The following is an 18,976-nucleotide window of genomic DNA, read 5'->3' on the forward strand; positions in this document are numbered from 1 at the left end:
ATTTTGTTTTGTAATCCAACCAAAGATGGCTGACTGACGGCCTTTAACTCTGCACAGCAAAATTACTAAAAACCATGGGGGCTAGGACATTTTATGTCTTTTTCTTCTTGTTTGTTCTATACGGTTGACACTCATAACCCATGACCAATTAGGCTCCTGCCATAAAGAAACTGCGATGAGTGCTATGGGTTTGCAAAACAGGAAAGCAGTATTTTGCACTAAATGAATGTCCGAGGTAAGTCAGATTATTAGCCAAAAGCAGAGGCATGACTGGTATATCACAAAGCGTATAATAATTGTTCTTGTGAATATGGTACAGTCTCGTGGCATGTTAAAGACTCGCGTTGTGGGGAAGGATGGTTGAACATCTCGAGTGGCAATAGCTCTCACTATCATCCCCTTTATGTGGTCATGCAGACTGTTCTAAAATGTTGTGAAATGATGATATTCACCCTTACCAAAGAATGTACTGGAAAATTAAAAAGACTGAATGAAGCAGGTTGGTGAACTTTCCATTTAATCCATACAGAAATTAAGCTATGATACACTGATACAGGCATACAAGACCTGCTCTTCTGAATAAGGTGTATTATATGTCAAAAAAAAAAAAACAGCTTGATGTGGTGCAGCATCATATACCATCACATACCTGCATAGCCATTGTAATTCCTTGAAGGGCTGAGTCAGCCTCGCCTTGTTTCTTTGCCAGCAACTCGCTCTGCTCAGCTGCACGGCTCTTCAGTGTGTCAACAAGGCTCCGTGCCTCCATCAGCTTTTGCAGGCCCGCCTGCATGTGACAAGTGTCAGGAAAGTCCCATAAACGTTGGCCTGTTTGGTACTCCAACGTGAACACATTGCTGAGATCCCAGTTCATATGCCATACACAGTACTATGTTTATTCATCCATTGCCTGCTAATGTCCTCATCCCGCATGTGGTGTATGCACAAGCTCCTCCATGATCAGCCTTGGGCACTGCAGAATATATATTTTTTTATGAATAATATATATATATATAAACACTGGCACCTAATTATTTAAATGATCTTACTATAATTCACCAAATGTCTGTCCGTTCGTTCGAAGGTACCGCAAAAACGGCTGAACCGATCGCAACGATATTTTGGGTGGGTAATCCTGGGACCCCTTGGAGTAAAATAGGCTATATTGTTTTTCCAATCTCCCAAGTTTTCCAATTTTTCCAAACACGATTGAATAATATTTACCGATATGAACAGTGATGTGGCTTTTGTTGAAATTCTACGTACCAGGAGAGAGTAGATCGACTCCTGACGAACTCTTCCTATATAAACGTGCGGCTCCGAAGTAACACGGCAGCGTGTGCAAAAGCGACTGAGAAACAGGTGTAGCGGCCGCTTCCGTGTTACAGATTCGGCGTGCACTCTTCACACATAAACGTGCGACTGAGAAAGACGTGTAGCGGCCGCTTCCGTTTTGCAGAATTCAATCTTTTTTCAAAATTGGCGCCATGTACTGTTTAGATTTTGATGATTTGCGTGTGATATGATTCAACGGATGTTTATATAAATCGTTTAAAATAAAAAGCCTTCAATTTCTGATATTTTGCCTTTTCATTTGGGCCTCCCAATTGAAGCCCCGCACGTAGGGTGGGTACCGTTGTTAGTTCATTCAATTTATAGTTAGGCTGCAAATCATCAAAAAGAAGTGCAAACAAACTTGGAGAGTAATGTCTAAAAGACGAAAAGTGGATTTGAATATTGGTTTTGCAGAACTTCAGCAAAACTAGAACGACACTTGGTAGAGCACATACCTTTGCCAGGCTGAATTGTTTACGTTTTGTATCCAACTAATAAGCCAGATCTGGATCTAGACATCCAAAGTCTAATTGGCTTGTTCTTGTTATCTAACCAACTCATCCACGAAGTTTCATCCAAATCCGTCCATAACTTTTTGAGATATTGTGCTATATATCCTTGTTAGCCCTATCACTCAGTGGTGAAGAATCATTAAAAAATTCGAGAATCCATATTCAGATCTTCACCAAAATATAATCATTTCATCCTTGCCTCACCGCCAACCTGTCGACAAAATTTCGTCCGAATCTGTCGACAACTTTTTGAGGTATCCTGTTCACTGACAAACAAACAGACAGACAGACGGGCAGGGGTGAAAACATAACCTCCGCCACTGCACAAAACCATCATGTCGCTTTCTTGCTTTGATGGTAAAGATATCTGGTTCATAAAATAACTACACAGACAAGGATGAAAAAAACTCCAAAAACATTGCTATATTTTCAATTAGCCTTGCGATGACACTTTCGCCACAAATAATTGATTAATATTATGAAGGCCTGATTATATCATAGACAATGGCTGAAGTAAGGAAATCATAAAAAACAGGAAGGTCATAAAATGGTAGCAATGGAGAAATAAAGTTGGCATTCCAAATAAAGTTGGCAATTCAGTGAAATGTCCTAGCGTGATCAGCTTTGAAAATTTGACAAGGACATATACAAGAAAAGTTGATACAGGAGGAGGCCACTTGGCCCGTCATGCCTGCGCTGTATAGCAACACCACATTATTTCAATGTATTAGTTTATCTACTAAAATTCACGAGGGAGGGCAGGGTAGGGTTGAGGGAGAACAGTGGGGCAGGCACAGACAGGGACATGGTCATTCTTTTTTCATACATATTCGTGTCCACCTAAAGATATAAGATGCTATTACATTGTAATTAGTGAGCAAAATGGCAGCATTTGACTTTCCAACACCACTCCACAGATGTGCAAAACTTGCCCAATCCCCTCCATACTCCTACATCCAATCACTTCACAAACTAGTTTTCATTCTCACATTCTCTTAAAACGCGGCTCTCTCCCTTTACTCCTTCAATTTTCTCAATTTCGCTCATACCCACTCTTCAAGTGCATATGTAGCAAATAAACATCCTCTGACTGTAGAATCCGAGAGCAAGTTAACAAACTGCACATGCACAGTAGATTTCATCTCAATAGTGCAAACATTTGGCTGACAGGATGGCCTAGACCTAGAGGAACACACACTCGTCTCTGAGCTGTCTAGACTGGGTTCGAATCCCGACGCAGCTATAAACTGTCAGTTCAGTGTTTCACACACAGGGTGATTCATCAATGTGTGTGCCGTCCCTCGGATGGACGTTGAACTCGGAGTCCCATCTGCCAGCGTGGGTCGGTGGATGTTAAAGATCCTATGGTGTCTTTCACAAAGAGTAGGCAAGTATCGCTGGCACCATGCCCAAATTCCAAATTCCTGCCCTAACTAGGTGAACGTCAGGCTTGGCCAGGCCGGTTCGTGAAAGATATGGGCCAAACTTCCCACCGCCGACCCCACAAGGTGCGATAATAGTGGCCGTTAAAGAACAACAACAAAAGTGTAAACATTTCTGAATTCTACTTTTTTTAAAAACAATGCGATATCAAACTTTTTCACCAGGAGAATAAATGTATTAAACTTAACGTCACCGTAATAACATGGTTACTGCAAATATAGAGGTTGACATTATGGTGCATTGAAGTCAGGTCTTGCGAAAACAAAAATCTATAATTTCTCAAAATAAAGAAGTTTTAAAATTACAAATTGCAATGTGAGACAGATTTTCCTTATGAATGAAAAAGTATGTGCATAGTTAGAATAACAGACATTCTGTATTGTCTTTAAAAATTCAATTCAACATTGCTATCGTTTCACTATTACAACATTATGACAAAATAAAGTCTCAAGCAAATGGCCGGGAGTGGTGAAACAAACAAAACTAGAACGGGCACTCGGTAGAGCGCATACCTTCGCCGCAGCTACTGTTCTGTACTTGGCATGGGAGTGTAGGGAACAGAACAGTGAACAGTTTGGTGCTGATTTCATGCAAATCGGATAAGAATTGACCGAGTTATGACAAAAAACGCACATTTTGCAAGGTCGTGACCCCCCTGACCTTTGACCCCCAACCGCTAACAAGGGTAATGTCTTCACTGGGTCATGTCGTATATCACAAGATCGGGCATTGAATTCTGAACATTTTGGCATTAGTTGCATGCCAATTGGATAAAAATTGACCGCGCTATGGTAAAAATACGATTTTGACCTTTTCGTGACCTTGACCTTGACCTTTGACCCGATTGCTCCCAAAATCTAATCAAATGTGTCCCGTATAATAACCAATCATCCCACCAAATTTCATGCAATTCGGTTGAATACTTTTTGAGTTATGCGAATAACATACACACACACACACACACAGACATACAAATAAATACACAGCGATCAAAACATAACCTTCCGCTTTTGCGAAGGTAACTAGAACGGGCACTCGGTAGAGCGCATACCTTCGCCGCAGCTACTGTTCTGTACTTGGCATGGGAGTGTAGGGAACAGAACAGTGAACAGTTTGGTGCTGATTTCATGCAAATCGGATAAGAATTGACCGAGTTATGACAAAAAACGCACATTTTGCAAGGTCGTGACCCCCCTGAACTTTGACCCCCAACCGCTAACAAGGGTAATGTCTTCACTGGGTCATGTCGTATATCACAAGATCGGGCATTGAATTCTGAACATTTTGGCATTAGTTGCATGCCAATTGGATAAAAATTGACCGCGCTATGGTAAAAATACGATTTTGACCTTTTCGTGACCTTGACCTTGACCTTTGACCCGATTGCTCCCAAAATCTAATCAAATGTGTCCCGTATAATAACCAATCATCCCACCAAATTTCATGCAATTCGGTTGAATACTTTTTGAGTTATGCGAATAACATACACACACACACACACACAGACATACAAATAAATACACAGCGATCAAAACATAACCTTCCGCTTTTGCGAAGGTAACAAAACAAAACAGAAGAAGGAATCAAAATAATGGCACTACGTTTGGTTTCATTCGGCCTAATTTATCATTCATTCGCAACAATAAAATCTGCTCACAGGTAAGCTGAAACCCCATGAGAAGTGTTGAAGTTTGATAAACACAGATCCAATATATCACCTTGAGATGGGCTTGTCGCTGAAAAAGCTGTTTCCTTTTGTCAGTGAGAATCTTGCAGAAAGTCCTCAGGAATTGTAGGAAACGTCGTGGTGGAGGAGGTTTTCCACTGCCTCCTGATTGGCACGACTCGTGGATCTGCAAGAAGGTCTTCTGAAAATCGGCGCCACCTTCACGTGAGCAGCACAAAAATTAGAAAAATACGTTAGAATAAAAAAGAATAAAGAAGCCCCATTTTGGCCGATTTATCAGGGGTGTCTCACTAGGTCATGGCGACAAGCTGGTGCAGCATCTCTGGAATAGGTATCAAAGGGATTGGATCTAAGATCGATGGTCAAATGTGAGTGGAGGGAAGGTTTACATCGTGTTGGGCAAAGGTCAAAGAGTATAGCAACTATATCAAACGTGGTGGTTGAAAGATCAATGGTCAACAATGACAGGGAGTTAGGGATTTGATTAAGGAACGAAAAATAGCATTTATCAATGCCGAGCCACACCGGGGTATTTCTCTCTGTGTCCTGTTTCAAAAAACAAGCTATGGAGTGCGACCCACTGATGGATTAGAAAAACATTTATATAGTAAATAGAGCTTGTGTGGCTGTAGCTATGTCAGCAATATTCACTAATCGATTGGTCGCGGCACTGACCAATTGGGTGTGTCCTTTTTCTATTCCCGAGTGGATTGGTCACGGCAACGAGGTGATTACAACACTGGTGATTATGGTGCGGTGTCTTTATCACACGCTTTCCTCACCCCATGTTACCTCATCCTCACAGCGGTGATTACAATATTGGTGGTTACGGTGCATTCATTTGGTGAAAGATTTGGGCCAACCTTCCCATGGTGAACCGCACAATAACGTGGGACACAATTGTTGCCATTAAAGAAGAATAAGAATGAATGGTATAGATTACAGTAGATCTAGGTGCAGGCAAAAAGCACCCTCAGAACCAGCAGCAACTACCTTGGATATGTTCAACAATCAAGGTATACAATCAATTTTTGGATAAATTAGACGAAAAAAGTTAAAGTTAAATTAGACAACTTTTGAGATTGTGTTAAAGGTCGAATAGGAAAGCTAGTTGAGCTCATTGGCCTTGTAGTGAGCGAGACCACGGCCTCAATTAGTCACTTGGAACTGTGCATTCAGCACCCTCAGAAAGTATTCACACCCCTTGACTTTTTCACATTTTGTTGCGTTACAGCCTGAATTTAAAAAGGATTAAATTGAGATTTTTTTTCTCACTGATCTACACATAACATCCAATAATCTCAAAGTGGAATATATTTTTTGCATTTTAACAAATTAATTAAAAATGAAAAGCCGAAATGTCTCGAGTCAAGAAGTATTCAACCCCTTTGTGATGACCTTCCAAATTGAGCTCAGGTACATCCAATTTGCTTTAACCATCCTTGAAATGTCTCTTCAACTTGATTGAAGTCCACCTGTGGTCAATTCAATTGATTGGACATGATTTAGAAAGAAACACACCTTATAAGGTCCCACAGTTGACAGTGCATGTCAGAGCAGAAACTCTACCGTGAAGTCCAAGGAACTGTCCGTAGAAATTCTGAGATATAATTGTGAGGAGGCATAGACTGGGGAAGGGTATAAAGCAATTTCTAGACTGTTGAAAGTTCCCAAGACCGCAGTGAGCTCCATAATTGGGAAATTGAAATAATATGATATTTCACAGACTCTTCCTGGAGCTGACCATCCAAACAAACTGAGCAACAGGGAAAAAAGAACCTTCGTCAGGGAAGTGACAAAGAATCCAATGAACACTCTGACTGAACTACAGAGTTCGGGAAGGACAACAGTCTCTGCAGCATTACACAAATCTAGGCTTTATGGGAGAGTGGCCAGACGGAAGCCACTCCTGAGAAAAAGGCACATGACAGCACACCTGGACTTTGCTAAACGGCACGGGAAATGAAAGGCTCTGTGAGCATGAGGCAAAAGATTCTGTAGTCTGGTCTGACGAGATGAAAATTGAACTCTTTGCCCTGAATGCAAAGTGCTAAGTGTGGCGGAAACCAAGCACAGTTCATCACCCATCAAAACCCATCTCTAATACCAGCTTACTAGGTTTCTGCACACACAATTATGCACATCTGTATGTTGTGATGACAATGACGTCACCATTTGGGAAAGGGGTTCATGTTATTTCTAACAATGAGGATGATGATGATGACTATGATTCATATTCACCATGATGACGATGATATTGCTTCATCATTATTAATATAAATACTTTTGCACACATCCAATGCTCGAAGAGTAATCAAAGAGACAGGTTCTTACCCATGATGCTTCTTCCCTTTTCATCCCACTCATTTTCCTCATTCATCTTCAATATCATTCCAGGAATCTATAATACAGTGAGAATATTATGTACTGTTGGCTAAATAGTCCAGCTTTTATAATTTCTTCGATTTCTTTTTTGTATTATTTCATCTCTTTCTGTGCTCTTTGCAAATTAAGCTACACTTTGATGATCAACAGTGTAACTACAAGTCAAAACGAGAACGGCACTCAGTAGAGAGCATACGTCTGCCTCGTTGGCCATATCACTAAATGGTGAAGCATCACTTAAAAAATTCTACCAGTTGGATCCGGATCCGGATCTTCACCAAAATCTAATAATTTTGTCGTTGTCACATTCGCTACATCTCTGCCAAATTTCGTCCGAATCCGTCCACAACTTTTTGAGATATCTTGTTCACAAAGAAATGGACGGACAGACAAACAGACATTGGTGAAAACACAACTTTCATCCACTTTTGGTGGCAGAGGAAATTAACTTAAATATTCACGTAAAATACAATAAAACATTTCAAATCTAATATAATAATCTGCGTATTCTGTTTGTTTGTTTTTGTTTCTCTTCCTGTCTATCTGACTGAAACTACTCAAACAGGGACCATAAGACCTATTTCATTATAAAGGTTTTTGTAAAGATCCGAGGAGTTCCGGGTGCACATTACCTTTTCCATTGAGAATAACCTTATATGTTGTTTTTTTACATTTACACATTTACCTTACTTTGCTATTTTTACCCTACATCCGCGAAGCGAAAAGCAGGGTTAGGCATTCGATCGCGTGCGTACGTGTGGCGTGTCTGCATTTTTAAAATTCATTTTCTCGGCAACTGCTGGTCCCATTGACACGAAGTTTTACCGTAGGAGCACCTCCGCCTGTAGAATTATTTTTACTCATAATTATGACGTCATAGGTCATGTGGTACAGGCGCCATCTTGGAAAAACTTCGCACCTCTATATCTCTGAAACCACTTCATGGAAAAAATGGAGACCTGGATCATTGTCAACTACTCCCCATGGGGAATAAGATATGTTGATGATGGGCAATTCCACGACGTTACGGAGTGACACTGAGTCATTTTTGTGAACTTTGATTGCTCTAGCATCGTGATAAAGCCACTAGTACCTACTCTCTATATATCATATTGTAAAGGAAGAGTTGCACTTTACAGAGATATTAATGGAGTTCCTGTAAGTTGGACCATTGACAAGTAATTAACATTCAAAAACTGTGTTACGGAGTGACACTGTCTTTTGTCATTTATTAAACAATAACAACATTTATTGAAAACTCTGCTCTCACAATAGTTATAAAATTGTAATGAAATCATGGGAAGATACACTAATAGTTGTGCCTTCAGTACAGGGGTTTCAAAATTCCAGACAAGACCTAATTGCTCTGAAATAATTACAATAGTCCCGTTACGGAGCGACGATAAATCCCGTTAGGGAGTGACGAGTCAATTTTGAGATTTCTCCGAAAGCAACAAATCATTTCTAGATTACGCCAGACTTTCATTCTGAACCCAGCTGACTTGTGCTGGCGTTTCAACATCTAACAATTTAGACAAATAATAAAAATAAAAATCTGAACTGAGAAAATATCCAATAAACATATAAAAAAAGTCAAGAAATAGACTAAAGAAATTGAGAACAATTTACGAGTGGATGACCAGAAACAAAACAAAGTTTGGAATTAATCAGTTGGCCACATCACAAAACTTCACATGACTGCCCTGCAAAAGGTTCCCTTTCCCAAAGGACATTCAGCAAATACATAATGATTGCGATGGTCGAGGGATGGCTGAAGAAGGAATCTGACGACTTGGTTGGAATCGATCCAGGATTTATCTTCCACCTCTGGGAATGTATATGCCAAGTCAGATAGGCCTGCTTTTCGTAAAAATGATACTTCCAAACAACCATCATCTACTATCTGAGTCACCTGGCCAACAAACAACTTCTTAGATTTTTTTGTGACATACTGCACAGTCACAAAGTCACCAGGGTGCACTTGGGGTTGACTGTCTGACCTGGGGCGCTCAGCAGGTGCTGGACTAGCAGTATTTTGACATTCCAAGGATGATACATGGCACTCGGGGTGAAGACTCACCAATTCAAATTGTTCCGCTGTTGAGTACATAGAGGCGCTCACAACATATTTCCTCACAGGTTTCACACAATGTGTTTGGTGTGTTTTCGGAAGTGACGTCACTAACTGCCAGCGCTCGTCCAATTGCGACTGGCACTTATCAATGTCTCCTGCTGCGATGAATAAAACTTCGATCTTTTTGCACTGTGCCGCTGCTACGCGGAAGAAGGATTCTGCATCAGATACAGGATCCCCAGCCAGATTTGCCAACCAAACTCTCCTCTTTACCTCACCTCCTATCCCATCAACAGCACCCTTACCGTGAGATGTGGCAAAGAAATTCCAGGATAATTGAATCTTGAACAATTCCTCAAGGAACTCACCTTTTTCAGGCTGTTATCAATTGTTTGACAGAATGAGTCACTCTGTAACGTTACGGAGTGACAAGTTTTCTTTTTAATTTATTTTCTGCAGATTAAAAAAAAAAAAAATTATACTGTACAATGATTGGGTGGTATAAGTTCTTAATGACCCTGGATTTATTTGGTTTTTCATCCACCAGTTAAAGAGAAAAGTAACCAAATGTCTAATTTTCGTTATGGAGTGACACGTCACGGAGTGACATCTAACTCCTAATTTGAGTTTTAATTTTAAAGCATAGAAGGACAACTCATATTTTTTCAATTGGTTTTGAAATAATCTTCATACAGGTAGCTTCTGATGGATAGCATTTGTTGACTTCATACCAATGAATTGAGAGAATGAATGAATTAATAGTTCTTTGCATTATCGAGGGCCAATTTTACTGCGCTTTTCAGTAGAATGACTTCATTAATTGCAATGAGTGATGTAAGCCAACAGAGCAAGCTAACTCGGTGATCTTGATATTTATTATCTGAAAGTACATGTTTTCAGCTTTCATTTGGTACATACCATGAACTTTTTCAGTCAAATTTAAAATTTGACCTCTGCGGACCATTTCTCGTGGAATTGCCCGGATGATATCATCTGTGCCTTCATTATGATGTCATAATTCAACAAGTACAACGCTTGATCTGATCAGCATGAAAAAAAAATTCCTCTGCAACTGTTAGTCCGATGAACACGAAATTTGTACAACAGGAGCGCCTCCTCCTGTATAATTTTTACGGAGTAGCCCATCGGGGAAAGCCGTCTGGAACAGTGTTTGCCCATCCGTATGTATGTATGTATGTACGTATGTATGTAGGTATATATCTCCTCTCAAACGTATACCAATCAGAGCTGATAATCTGGTCACATGACAGGGTGATGTGATTACGTCTGATGTCATTACGGCGTACGGCGGCCGACTCCACACACCGCCATTTTGATCTATATGCCGTTCATGCCGAACATATCGTCGAACCTGTCATATATCACAATCGCCATGCTCTACCTTCACGTTTTTCATTTAGTGTGGAACACAAACAAACCGATTGTTAAAATGACCTTCACATATCGAAAGCATCAGCGTTACGCCTCTTCCAACAATACAGTACGTATAGGCCTTAGGCCGCATGCCTCATCTTCGGACCGTTTCTGACAAATTAAGCCCAGGTTTCTTAATAGAGTAGTGTATCATTTCAGTAGTATCGTTTTCGTAATAATAACAATAATATAGTAAATATAACCATAACACTTTAATCCCAATGTCATGAATACAAAGTTAATGGATTGAAGTGGTGTATGGTTCATGAATCAATGATATAAGCGGTGTTCGGCACTAATATTAATAACCACGGAATTAAGGAATTATCCTCGGATTTTTTATAGTAATATCATTTTCGAAGTAATGATAACGTAACGTTAATATTATAGTAAATCTAATTGTAACACAAATCCCTTCATAGTGACTGCAAACATACTGGAAGTTAAAATATATCATCTTCTACATATTAAAGTAGTGGCAGTTTTGTGTCCGTTACGTCATTATGTCTATGATGTCAATACGACGGCTGACTCCACCGACCGACATTTTAATTTACTCGTAGGCCTACACCCGCTCACTACGGGAGCAGCAGGAAGGGTCATTCCTCTTTGGGGTATGTAGATTACAGTCGATCTATGGTCGGGTCTCAAGAACATTGGGTGTGTTCATTTACCAAGTTTCTTGTGGAGAGATCGCCATTTGGTTTAAGTATTCGAGCAAGCACTCCATTCAAAACCCTTAAGGAACGGCTGGCTTCTCGGCAACCGTTGGTCCCATTGACACGAAGTAGAGGAACGGCTGACTTGGCAAATGCTTGGTAAATGAGCACACCTCCAACCCTTATGGGGGTATATAGATTACAGTACATCTTTGCTCAGTTCTGCAAGTAAAACTTACCCCATGGGTGTCGGGATTCCTCCAAATTTCTTTGTTTAATGTTACAAAAAGCATTAGCGACTGTTTGAAAAGCTAATCATGTGTGTTTGTGGTTTATAACATTTTACAAGCACGGCCATGCCGCTGTTAGACTTTCGGTCTAGTTTTTCTCTGCAACTGCTGGTCCGATGGACAAGAAATTTGTACCATAGGAACGCCTCCTACTGCAGAATTTTTTAAAATTATAATTATGACATCATAGGTCACATGGTACAGGCGCCATCTTGGAAAAAAAAAGAAGGTTGCACCTCTCTATCTCTGAAACAGCTCATGGAAAAAAATTGGAACATGGCTCATTGTCAAGTACTCTTCATGGGGAATAAGATATGTTAATGATGATGTCATTGATAACAACATCAGAGTGTTGGAAGAGTAGGAGGGGGTTGAGGCTTTCAGCAGGGGAGGGTTGAGGACCTGCGGTTGGGAGGGGTGGTTGCGGACTTTGAGGATTTGAAGAAGAAACAGAGAGGGGAGGACAGATCGTTTGGGGGAGCAGAGAGCTGGGAGGGAGGTGCAGGAGATGGGGTTGGGCATGGGGAGTTGAGGACTTGGGTTTGGCAGTGGAGGAAGGGGAAGAAGCTTGAGGACTTGAAGTCACATTTTACACTCCAATGGTCCCTGCTAGTAGAGTTTATATTATCTTATAAACCACCTAAAAGCTGTGAAATTTAAATGTCAGAAGGATGTCCATTTCAACTACCCCTCTCCAATAACTTTCTGATGAGAACATGGGAAGGACATATTTTGCCTTAAACGCAGACCTAAACCGTGACAAGGAAAGTTTGAAACAATCAAGGACAAAAAAGAAAGTCCGCAAAAAAACACGGTCCAACTCTAAACCACAAGCCTAGCAAAAATATCAAATTTAGCCTTTTTATACAGCCCAAGAACAAATAGAATGATGCCTATAAAAATATTATTATGTAAATGATACAAAAGAAGAAAAAAACTGTATGAACTCGGAAAATAAAAATAATAAGTAAATAAACAATGAGAAGGAAAATACTGGAAAGAAAGTATTTTATATAATGGTTCCATTTAAAGATTGGATCTTTCCATCATAGAGAGAGAAATCACAACCAACCCATGGGTGAGCTGTTGAGTTAATTGGTGCTATGTAAAGCCTCGTCCATTTCTCACTTGCGACATGCTGTGTTGGGACCAGCTCTCGAGCCAAAGAATGGAGCAGCACTTCCTGAGCGCTGGATTGGAGTCCAGACGCACAGCGAACTCAGGATGCTCGTAATCCATCACTATGACCACATGCAGGTTCCATTGCACACCTAGGAATGCGGTCGTGCATACCAAGTTATTTTTGCCATCGAATTACAGCATGTGCTCTCTAGCCATAACATTGGCTACTTCACAATCGCACATATTGCTCAAAATGCTGACAATCTGATTACCTTATCATATGAGGGTGAAATGCTGTGAATTCAGGAAACATTTGAGATGAATCCAGTATCATTGCACTGCCATGCTAATAGGTACAAATTTGGTTCATGAAAGAGACTGTTGGAGGTGCCACTTACGTGTGGCAAAGTACGACGTGAGTGGTCCAGAGAAGCCGTCCCTTGCTGCCTGTTCACGAAGAGGAGATATCAGTGGATCCAGCTCCTCAGCAGTATACAAGCCCAGGACCTCACCTGCACCAACCGAGTGATTCATCAATGAGGTCACGATACACAAGGAACAGACGCAAGAGGTCAACCTTTGGCTCATAAAGCCTATGCTACATCAATAACTCTTGCATTAGCTCTTTCACGAGCTGAGCGTATGTATACAAAAAATAAAATTACAAACACCCTCCTCTCAGCAATCTACTCCACCTCCAAGCTTTGTGAAATCTGCAAATTTGGAAAGCCGATGTTAACCCCACTGTCCAAATTATTGATGCAAATTATGGAAAATAATGGTTCCATTACCGATCCCTGAAGCACTCCACTACTTAAGACTTCTCAGCCAGACATTCGCACACTCACAGCCGCTCTTTGCTTCCCATCACAAGTCCACTTGGCTACTCTACCAACCACACCATACAACCCCACCTATAGCTAACACCTTCTGTGTGCTACCTTATCAAATGCTTTCTGAAAGGCCAGATATGCTACATCCAGCACCCTTAACAAATCCATCCAATGAGAAACTGCTTCATAGCAGTCCAATAAATTTGATAAATATGATCTCCCTTTAATAAATCCGTGTTGACATCCTTTAATTAGGTTGAATATATTTATGTCTCCTGGTGTTGGCTTAGCGGTTAGGGTGCCGGCTTGGGATCCTCGGATCCTGAGTTCGAATCCCGGTCGATCGCTGAATTAACGCCAGGGGGGTTGACTCAGCCTGTCATCCTTCCGAGGTCGGCAAATTGAGTACAAGTTGGCTGGGATGAATGATCACGGTGTGTACCCCGGTTTAGAATAGGTACACCGTATCCCTGCGCATCATAAGAGCGTGACCAAGGGTTGGCGTCAGGAAGGGCATCCGGCCATAAAAAAACATTGCCTCAAACAGGGAACCATGATTGTCATGGGACCCGCAAGGCTAACCCCCGCTCTAGCGGGGAAAATGGCCTTAAAACGATCATTCATTCATTCATATGTTTATGTCTACTCATCTAATCCCGAATTAAAGTCTCCAACATCTTCCCTACAAGTTAAGCGAGCAGATGTATAGTTTCCCAATTCTTATGGATCTTTTTATTCAATAACGGTGTTACATTTGCTGCTCTCCAATCCTTTGGTACCTGTCCTGAGCCCAGTGAGCTATTAAAGATATCCGTTAACATCTCGCTTACCAGCTCCACAAACTCCCACAAAACACTTGGATGCATATTATTTTGCCCCAGAGCCTCATATTCTCTCTGCATTCCTCTGCAGTTTTCTCTATTCTTAATTGGAACTTCTCTAAAAACACTTCCATCACATCCTCGGTCGATTCTTGCTATTCGTAATTTCCCAGACTGTTCCTGTGTAAATGAACAAAGCAGACGTGGACAGGCAGATTATGATGGTTAATTTGCATTTTAAAATTTGTTATCAGCACAATAGATCGTCTGAGTCACAAAATTAATGAATAATAGCAATCACTAACAAAGTAAAACTAGAACAACACTCTTCAACGTCACGAGGTCGACCGATATGCCTCCACCCACATTATTACATCATTATAATACTTGTACCAAGTTTGATTTAAATCCATTCAGCTGTTCTCAAGTTATCACATTTTTACTTGACATGACCTCTGACCTTTGGCCTTTGACCTCGGGACCCCAAAATCTAATCAGTTAATCTTTACATCATTATACATATATGTTACAAGTTTGAATTAGATCACTTCAGCCATTCTCAAGTTATAGACCTATTACAGACTTTGACCCTAAAATCTAATCAGTTAATCTTTACATCATTATTATTGGTACAACTTGGCACAGGTGTGTGTATATATATATTGTTAAGGATCTCGGCCGTCGGCTCTCCCCTTATCAAGGGGGGGTTAATCCCCTTGTCCTTTTATCTGGCCGACCCGAGTCCTGGAAGTTATACGCTCCTTCCGGTCGGTATTAGGTAGGGTTATTGGTCAATTTAGTCCCAAATACCGAATTACGAACACCGACCGCGAAGCAGGGAAATAACTCTCACCCGAATCACGGCGTTAGTGGATACGCCGAGCGAAGCGAGCCGCGATTCGGGCCGTTAACAGGGACTAAACCCGATTCTGAGCGGTTTCTAATCGCGCCACGTTTACCCAATGAGAGAAAAGATGGATGCGATCGAATAAGTGGAAACCCAGGAAATAGGAAGAGCAAAGATTGGTTTATTAACAATTTACAAGAAAGAAAAAGAGGAAACGAAAGAAATATACAAGACAGGAAGAGGAAGAAGCAGAACACAGGGCAGCCTTAGACAGTCTTACTCTTAGAACCCAGGACAAACATACACACTCACACGGGGATTGTAGATGGTCGATGGAACAGGTAGAGGGTCCGGCGATGGCGTCCACCTCGTCCGGTCCTTGACTCGTACCGTGCAGCAGATGGAAAACGGCAGCAGCTCTCCGCGTGTAGTGGAACGCGACCGGACAAGTTATATAACGGGGGGAAGCTGGTGTCCTATGGCATATGTAATAAATGCACACTCGTGCCAAACGCCCCCTCTCTCCACGGTCCTTTCGCACAGCGCGTTTCCAACCAGTCCTTTACAACGCCAATCGTACGAGGCCGTCTTGGACAGTTCTCTCATCAAGCGCGCCGTATATCTCTTCACAAAGGTGCGCTCTCCCGATAAGTCCTGTTTAACAATGCAAGTTTCCCAGCAAGTCCTTTACAATGCCAATCGTATGACGCAGTTCTCCAAGTCATCTTGCAACGCGCGTTTCCCAGTAAGTCCTTTACAATGCCAATCGTATGACGCAGTTCTCCAAGTCCTCTGAAAGGGCTTTGCGTTTGCGCTGATATAAGCCAACCAAGCGATCACTCCGCGAGCCCCAAAGCCATGCCTGTCGGCGATGTCACTTCAGCCCTGGTTGGCTGGTGAGGGCTTACCGGCTCCGCCTTTGACGGCTGGGTGACGTGGCCACACCATCTTCCTGGCGCTCCGCCCCCTTTTCCGGTTTTACCTCGTGGCTTATGGCGGCGTTTGGACAGAAGCCCAGCGAGGCTGCGAACGCTGCTGGCAGAGGCGCGTAACAATTTGGGAGAGCCATGGGCAGACTGGAGGGCGCGTAATGGCATCACTTGGAGAGGGAGGCTTTGCAAAATGGACGGAATGGGCCTACTTCTTATTTGATTGACACAATGCAGATTCAACTATTGGAAAGACGGCCTTACCTATACACATACTAATGAAATAACTGAAGTCTTATGGTGGCCTACGTGTTGCTTGTGGCCTACCTATTGGGTGCAACCTTTAACCTTTTAATGATGTCATATTTACACGTGTGGGTTCTCAAAACCGCAACAATATATATATATATATTGTTGCGGATATGAGGACTGTATATTTTTTTGATTGTGTGAATTATTATTATTGGTTATTCTGCGCCTCCTGCCTCCGGAGCTGTGTAAAGATCAAAGGGCATCCCATAATTAGTCCATAAAGCATCCACACCACAGCCAATCATAGAATACCCCTGTTCAATAGTTATATCTTATTTTGTGTTTTAGGGTAAGGCTGTGTCTCCCATTAATAGAAGTACTCCATTGCACCAAGTGAAAGAGATAGATTCCCTTCATTCCCATTCCCAAAACCTCCATTCCCCCTTTTCGTCGATTAGAAACTACCTCCGCTCCAATTACCGCCATTGACCACGAGGCAGGGTCGGAGAAGAAAGGCGTGTCTCCACCTCGTCATAGAGGGGAGGAGTGAGCCAGCCCCACTCGACCAACCATGAGACAGGGGTTTGGCTAGAGAGGGCGGAGGAAGAGCGATCGGGGAGGTTCGCAAAGGTTGAGGGGCGGGGCCTATATAACCCAAGGCAGGGCGTGTCCAAAGGAGATGAGCTTTTACCGGCAGACGAAAGGGAGCCCAAGCCGTTGAGACGAGAGGAGGTCCAAGGCAGATGAGCTTTTACAGAGGAGAGACGAGTACAACGGAAAGAGCTGGGTCGTCAGAGCAAGAGCGCGTAGAGAGGTCCATGACAAGAGCTGAGTTGGTCGTCAGGGGTGGTCAGCCATTGCGTTCAGTGGTTGCGTTCAGTGGTTGCGTTGAGTGGTTGCGTTGGAGAAAGAGTGGTTGGACAAACAAAAGAGAGAGGAGAGAACCCGTCACGCCAGACCCCCCACCAGCGCGTCGGCTCTGACCGTGATCCGACCCGTGATCCGACCCGTGATCCCGCGCACACGACAGGATCGGTGGCATCAGCGGCCGTCGAGGTCCAGCCCGACGTCCCGTGCGGGATCAAGCTCCAGCCAGCTCCGTGCCGTCCTCCCCCTCCAGCCACACACCTCCTTCCAGCCAATCCACTCTGCAATTCCCCGTGTGAGTCGTCTTTGTTTGTTCTGTCCTGGGTAGGTAATTAAGCTTGTATAAGGAATTCACTGTGTCACCTGCGTCTCGTGTCCCTGTACATAATCGTGACTGCTCCTTCTTGATTATATGTGTAAATAATAAATCCCATTACTCTTCTGTACGTCTTCTCGTCTTATTCCTTTTCCTCTTTGCATTCGGTCGTTTTAGAGTTTTCCAGATTGGGCAGCTGCGGTGCGATACGGCCAAAGTTTGGGGTGAATCGGGTGAGTTGGGGAAGAATCGGGGGAACTGTTAGGTCGCGGTCATACCAACCGCTCGGTCAAAAATAACATCTTAACCGCGACAGTAACAATATACAAGTATGTATGTACCTGTACCAAGTTTGAATTAGATAACTTCAGCCGTTATCAGGTTATAGACCTATGACAGACTTTGACCTTTGACCAACTAATTTGGGATTTAGAGCTGGAATCCCTTCATCATGAACTGAGTTCTTAGATAGATCACTAAACAGGAGAACCCAACTTCCAAAAACACTTTCTTCTTGGATGTGATTTTCCGCCATAATAAATTCGAAAACATCACAGTATCATGAGTTTAAACCATCTTAAAAGAGGGGCTTACTTCACTGATGTTAAGTGAAATGGTCAAGTACTTGGTCTGTTTTCTCTCACCGGATGAAAGAATGCCATTAATCATCTCCAGAAAATCCGGCTGCAGGAGTTGGAAATCCTCAAGGATCAAGACCGACTGCTGTCCTTCAATTCCCGCCTGTTGCATCACCTGCAGCATCGGCATCGCCACCTCTATTATTACACACAAGTGTAACATTCCCATTATGCTGAATGGACTTCAAGCTGATCACGGAATGAAAATTAAACCATAGGTAAAGGGAGCTACCTGTTTGAGGTCGTTCGAGAAGTTCTTCAGGCTATAACCTCGGCCAAGACGAGGTGAAGTGAGGTAGGCACCCTGCATATGGGCAGCAAGAGCGGCACACGTCCGGCGTCCAATACCGCACCGGCCTGCAAGAATCAGTGAGCCTCCAGGAAGGCCAAGGACACGGTCCAGTCTTGAAATAAGGTCCAGCGTCTCTGGAACGAGCAGCAGATGGGCTTCCCAATGCTCTCGGCAAAACTGCAGTAGGGCCTGAGAGGAGTACGCATGCATGCCATAAAAATAAGGAAACTTTTAATTTTT

General features: G+C 42.4%; 1 protein-coding gene across 1 annotated transcript in view; it reads right to left on the reverse strand.

Annotated features, from left to right (window-relative positions):
* The window catches only part of DYNC2H1 (dynein cytoplasmic 2 heavy chain 1), a 235,102-nt gene that overhangs the window by 48,122 nt on the left and 168,004 nt on the right, over positions 1-18,976 (reverse strand). Inside the window, exons 39-45 of the mRNA XM_078784009.1 lie at positions 18,677-18,925; positions 18,451-18,559; positions 13,340-13,453; positions 12,948-13,090; positions 7,312-7,378; positions 5,009-5,175; positions 650-787 (exon numbers count right to left, since the gene is read on the reverse strand). Of these exons, the coding sequence (XP_078640135.1) occupies positions 650-787; positions 5,009-5,175; positions 7,312-7,378; positions 12,948-13,090; positions 13,340-13,453; positions 18,451-18,559; positions 18,677-18,925 (987 nt within the window). The remainder of the gene's footprint in view (positions 1-649; positions 788-5,008; positions 5,176-7,311; positions 7,379-12,947; positions 13,091-13,339; positions 13,454-18,450; positions 18,560-18,676; positions 18,926-18,976) is intronic.

This window comes from Myxine glutinosa, chromosome 8 (genome assembly GCF_964187855.1).
Source record: "Myxine glutinosa chromosome 8, kmMyxGlut1.1, whole genome shotgun sequence".
Taxonomy (NCBI): domain Eukaryota; kingdom Metazoa; phylum Chordata; class Myxini; order Myxiniformes; family Myxinidae; genus Myxine; species Myxine glutinosa.